Source organism: Crocodylus porosus, unplaced genomic scaffold (genome assembly GCF_001723895.1).
Source record: "Crocodylus porosus isolate Cpor-Errol unplaced genomic scaffold, CroPor_comp1, whole genome shotgun sequence".
NCBI lineage: Eukaryota > Metazoa > Chordata > Crocodylia > Crocodylidae > Crocodylus > Crocodylus porosus.
In genome coordinates, this window is record NW_017728931.1 from 142659983 (window position 1) to 142666271 (window position 6289).

Genomic DNA, 6289 nt, shown 5'->3' on the forward strand with positions numbered 1-6289 from the left:
GGGCAAGAAGGGTGTTACACCAGGTCACGTATGGAGCTAAATACACAGTGGGTTGGGCTGGGGCTGCGCTTTGAAAGAGCAGGCCCTTCTCAGAAGACCACTGCTGCCAGGGTTTGTGGGGGAAATGCAAAGCATCCTGGGATGCTGGGGGACTGTGGCTTAACTTGAATCTGGAGGGGATCTGGGACAGAAGTCAATAAAGCAATTTAACCTAAATCAGTTAAGTCTGATACATCCATCAGGTTTATCTTAAACTGGTGTTGACCTTTTGAAAGCAGTTCCTGTGCACTGAACTTCTGTTATGTTACAGATTTGAACCGGCTTCCGATCACTTATGCCAGTTTGTGTATCATTTCTGTCCCTAGCCAAGGAGTCATTCTGAGTTTGTTACAATGATGTGCTGTGATACTGATCAGCCAGTGGAGGGAGCACAACTTTCTCTCCCAGGAACACAGGGACATGGATGCAGCTGATAAAAAAGAACAATTTAAATGACAACCCTTATAATGGTAGTGCATGGGATTACAGCCCTGTAATAACAACCCAGGGATTACACATAGCCCACAATCCTTACTCTCAAGTGTCCCACTGGAGTCCCTCAGATTTCTAGAAGGACTCTCTAACTGCAAAGATGGTTAAACCCAGGAGCAGCTTCCCTAGAGAAGCTGTGGACTCTCCATCCCCGCATGTTGTTTAGACCAATCTTTGCCTCCAGTAATTCAAACAAGGGTGGTCCCGTCTTGAGCAGGGGATGTGGAGGGCAAGATGACCTTCTGAGGACCCATCCAACCTTATTTTCCAAGACCACGAAGTAGATGGTTATGCTACAGATCCTAGGGATGACCCACCATGCCTGCTAAAAACTCAGTAAGCTTGGAGCTTGTTTTGTACAGCCTGCTTCCAGAGCACAGTGAATGTACCATCAAGACAACATTAACCTAACTCTTCGAATCCGTGATCTCTCTCCAGGGGGAGGCCTTAGCAACAGGATTGGTTTTCTTGTTTAATACTAGATGCCTGAGGCTCACATAAGAATTCTTATCTAGTCTGACAGCAAGAAGAGCCCCTTGCTCTCAGTATTGCAGGCCATATGCTGTGACAGCCAGTGACTGCTGTGCTTCAGGTATAATGGCAGCTAAAAAGGGAACTCAGAAAGCAATGGCTTGTGGCTGGCCTCAGTCTCCACCACCTGCTGAATCATTTCTGCATTGAGATCAACCGCTTAACACCCTGCAGCCTAAAGCCACAATCCTGTCTAGGCTGCCAAATGCACCTGGTTCATATGGACTGCAGAACAGTTCAGTGAATGAGTTAATCTAGGTCTAGGTTGGGAAGAGAGAGACCAGAAGACTTACTGGTGTAACAGCAGCGCAGTGAAAATAGACTGGTTCGGGCATGACAGCTGGGAGCTTCACCCACTGGAACGTCTGCAAGTTCAGCTTCCAGATGTCTCCTAAGATCACTTCTCCATTGTAGCCGCCACAGACGAACACATCTGTAAGAAGGGACAACAAACCCGTAGTATTTAAAAGACTAACCCAGCAGAGGGAGTAGCTATCACCAGCTCATCTGAGAGCTATAGCACATCCTATTACTAAAGCTGTTCTAGAAAAATCAGGATTAAAATAAATGCCCCTTTTAGACCAATGCGAGAACTGTTTCTTAAACTCTCACCATGGTATAGGCTACCTCACAAGGACTCATCCCCTATTCTCATATGTACAGACCATTTAAGCCTTCTTAAACATCCATATGGCAATCCAGCAGTGACAAACAGCTGAGTACTTTGACACACCTCCCTCACTGGGAAGTGGGAACATAGCAGCCATATTTAGCATTCCTCCTTTTTAAAAGACAGTCACTCTTAAATTAGTATGCATTTTATATATGCTGCCCTCTGCCCCTGAGATGCATTTCACACTGTGCCGTGGATCCAAGAAAGAGATGTGTAGCAAGATAATTTGAAGAAGGCAGGAAGGAGACAGCAATATGTCTACACACACACACACTTTCCAAGAGCAGCTCTTCTCCTGCCTCTGGATCCAAGTCACATGCAGCTCCGAGATCCATACACCAGCAGGACAAGCCTCCTGCACAGATCATCCCCAATGACACTGCTTCTAAAACACTTCCAATGCAAAGCACTGGCTCTGCCTCCTTTCATGTAGCAGGCAGTAAAGCTGACTGATCAACAACAAGTGTGAAGGAGGGAAGTCATTTGTGCATATGCTGGCTAGGTTGTGAAGTGCATTATGGCGGACATGTGTTGTTCTATATCGAGGTGACTGCATGTTCAAGCATAAATATTTTCAGACAGTCAGTTATACAGCTGCACTTATACAACATTTTTGAACCGGTCTGACTTGCATTGGTTTAGCACGGAGACGTAAATTAGAAGGTGATCCAGAGCAGACAGGAGCATATATCCCTGGGAACCTGCACCTTGCCACTAGGTGACCAGAGAACAGGACCCAGCTAATTTGCCCTGAATGAACAACTAGGCAAGGATTAGCCGTGGACACACGACACACACAGGTGCGCTGCTATCATTTTACAGTAGATTTTTCCTCATGGTCATCCTATAGCATATTCAAGCCAGTAATACTGGAGTAAGGGATCATGTTCTCTGTGGTGAGAGATGACAGAACAAGGAGAAACTGTCTCAAGTTGCAGCAAGGGAAGTTTAGGTTGGACATTAGGAAAAACTCTCTCACCAGGAGGGCAGTGAAGCACCGGAACAGGTCACCCAGAGGGGTGGTGGACTCTTCATCCTTGAAGGTTTTGAAGACCCAACTATTCAAAGCCTTGGCTGGGTTGATGTAGTTGGGACTGGTCCTACTCTGAGCAGGGCAGTTGGACTAGATGTGACCTCCCGAGGTCCTTGCCAACCTGAATTTTCTATGATTCTATAATCATGGGCTCACATCTTTCTCATGTTGGTGTGTCGTCACATGCCCATGGCCTCATGTTAATTCAGGATTTTCTGGAATAACACAGCAAATGAAGTCCTGTGTGTTCCAGAAACCTGATAGTGTAAAAATGGAGTTGGCAAACTACAGCCAGCCAAGCACATCTACGCAAGAATCCACCATCTAGTGCCCACTTCTGGCCTGAAGAGCACAGTGCTGCGTAAATTTGGCCTGCTGAAAGGTTGCCACCCCCTGGCTGTAACAAGATGATGCGCTCCTTACCTCTTGTCCCAACGGCACAAGGACAGTTCAGAGAACAGCTCAACTTTTCAGGCAGTTTAGCTGCTATGGGTATTGCAGACTCCTGCTTAAAGCAGCTGGTTACAGCAGTGTGACCCATAGAGGTCTCATCCTCCTCTGAGCTGGCTGATAAGACACAGGGACTAATCCCACAAGGTGCTACATCCTCAACTCCACTGAAGTCAGTGCGAGTGAAGGATGCCAAGCACCTTACAGGATTGTTCCTTCATTTGCAGCTGAACAGATTAAGATCCAAAACACAGCTTCTTGGATCACCTGCCAGGGAGCCTGGACCCTCACGCTATTTCACACCACTACTGGTATATGTGCTCAATGTACATGTGGCTTCAGAAGGCACATCCACCGCTGTCCTTACCATTTTTTATTTGTACACAACTGTGGCATCTTCTAGCTGCTGGGAAACCTTAAAAAAAACACAAACAGAATTATCAAATTCCATCTGATAATTGTGGTATCTCAGTTAAACCACTCGAGAGCCAGTCAGGACACAAGCCAGTTGAAGAATAATTCTACTTTTTCTTTCAGAGAAAACAATCCCCTAGTTAAAATTATGATCACACCACCCAAAGTCACTTATTTATTTGACTTGTATCCCACCCTGTTCAACAGGCTCAAGCAATTAGCCAGTTTAGAATGGGTTTCTTTCCCCCCACTAGATTTGAGTAATTGTAACTCTCCTTCTTTCCCAAGAGCCAACATAATTAAATTTTAACAACACTTCAACTCTAGAATGCAGATCAGAGTTGTAACCTCAAATGGTACAGGGAATACGTGAGAAGTAAGGGTTTTTTTTCTCTCAGTTATACAGTTGATCCAATAAAATAATTTCACCAAAAAGTCTCCTACACTCTAATGAGAGGGGAGAAGGGGGCCTCACAGAACCACATCCCAGTTTGGACCACTACAGGATAACACAGCTCCTTACCCTTACTCTGCAGGCTTCCCTAGTGACTAATAGCCTGACTGTTCTGACGGGAATTAGGAAGTGACAGACATGTCCAACTCGCTCCCCAGGGAGGGTCTGAACGCGACAAAGCTGCCAATTTGAGAAAGGTGAGATGTTAAACTACTAACCTGTCTGATACAGTTTATTTGTAGTTGCTGGGGTCAAACCAGCTGGGTTTCTCAGGCAGTGCAGGCCTTCTAGTACACAGCAGGTACTAAGAAGGCTTTAAAGCATCCTGGCCTTGTCTCTTGATAGGAGGCAATCTTACCTGCTGCCTGGGTTTTTATAGGAGTGGAAGTGTTGTGCAATTCCAAACTCACCTATTTTTTCATGGGGTTTTGTTGCAATTTCCTCCCAGGTGTTTGTTTCAAGGTTGTAAGCATGGATCTAAGAGAGACAGAGGGGACGCATTAGCCCTGCCAGCTCTTGTAGTACCACATATGGCAGTGACCAACAGGAAGAGGTGCTGGCCTGGTTCTGAGCCCCCTTTGATCTCACTGCCGTTGGGCAGAGTTGAGGGGGCCCCTATAAAAAACAAACCCTGCCTTGTGCTTGGACAAAAGACCAGGATATCAAACCGCTGCCCACATCATCAGAAAACCACCTTCCAACCTATAATGGTTACACTGAAAACTACTGTTAGCATCCCACAGCTGAATGGAAAAAGCACACCCAAACTGTTCATACAAGTCTTGTTTTAAAAATAAAACAAACAACATCCTCTCCAGCCCTCAACAATAGTTAGAACGCAAGATTTTATTTGGGGAAGAAGATACAGAACGTAAAGACCAGAGTGTTAAGAACAGGTTTGAGTGGCGTTAGACTTTTTAATAGGCAGCATCATTTCAAACCCTTTTCTTTACTATTTTGGCATCTAAAATTGATTTCCTTCCCACAACAAAAGGAAACCTTGACCATGAAAATATATATTTTAAGGGGGTAGGAGACAAAACCCACAGACACTGGAAACCCAATTGCATTAAATTCTCTTTCTTGGCAATTCCAGTCAGCACCTTTGTATCTGGGCACAGATGATGCACCTGCAGAGATGCCCTAAGGAAAATAATCTTTTCTTTTAGTCATGTTAAGAAACTGATTTCTGTCAACAGGGCCAGCAAAAATAAGTTACTCTAGGAGAAAGCAGTGGTCACTGAGGATCCACGTGAGCTTGTAACAAGTAGGCTTTTGTAATACGCTTTTCTGATCACCCAATTCCAATCAACTTCCCCAAGCAGACTAGATTGCCATGTTGGCAAAGGAGACCGGGCTGGCTGTGTCCTGTCCTGCACCATCCCTTGCACTGCAATATGTCCAAATCTCTTTACCTTATCTAAGGAATAAGCTGTCCAGGAAGTTCCACCTCCCAAGATATAAATTCTTTGGCCATCATGTGCGATTTCATGTCTATACCTGAGGGTGCAAAGCCAGAGACACTTAGTACCACAGGATGTTAATGCAAGCAAATTACTAAGAAGTATTCTGGAAAGTGATTAGCTTCAGGGGTTTAGGCTGATACTCCTGAGCTCTGAGATCCTAAAAATTACCCTCCCAAGTCAGGAGTTTGAAAGCACTCATCAAGCAGAGAGAGAAACTGCAAAATTCACAGGTCACACCCTCTAGGAGAATAAGTTAAAGAGGACCATGATGCGTTAAATTAGCCACAAGACATCAAGGTAGGAACATGGGACTAGACGGCACATCCTAAGGCAAGGCACATTGCCACAGGCAACCACGTCATATAATCTTGTTCGTTAATTTACCAGGTTTTCATCTTAAACTAACTGGAAGTGAGGCAGCAGAATAGATAACCTAGGAAGTTGTGGACTCTCCAACACTAAAAGTGCTCAAGAAGAGGTTGGACAGCGACTAGCTGGGGATGATCTACGCATAGCGATGCCCATGTTCTACCATGGCTTTTCCCATGCTTCTGGGCTTCATTGGTTGCCTCTGCCCTCATTTCTGCTATATGTGTCAGGGTGTTATTAAGCCTTCCCAGCGGCACTGAGTGTTGGCTGCAGCCAAGACTGAGGACTTTGACTGAGCTGTGCCAATGCTCCTGCTGGGACTTAAAGCCAGAGGGTCTTGCCTCTCCACTCAGGATCAGACTGATGCC

The 6289-nt window shown here is 45.4% G+C and overlaps 1 protein-coding gene across 2 annotated transcripts in view; it reads right to left on the reverse strand.

The window, feature by feature from the left end:
* The window catches only part of KLHDC10 (kelch domain containing 10), a 31461-nt gene that overhangs the window by 1771 nt on the left and 23401 nt on the right, over nucleotides 1–6289 (reverse strand). For both annotated transcript variants that reach the window (XR_002102627.1, XM_019543813.1), the window contains exons 5-8: nucleotides 5502–5586; nucleotides 4497–4563; nucleotides 3586–3633; nucleotides 1356–1495 (exon numbers count right to left, since the gene is read on the reverse strand). Coding sequence is in view for 1 of the 2 variants with exons in the window: in XM_019543813.1 (XP_019399358.1) it covers nucleotides 1356–1495; nucleotides 3586–3633; nucleotides 4497–4563; nucleotides 5502–5586 (340 nt within the window). In the remaining variant the exon portion in view is untranslated. The remainder of the gene's footprint in view (nucleotides 1–1355; nucleotides 1496–3585; nucleotides 3634–4496; nucleotides 4564–5501; nucleotides 5587–6289) is intronic.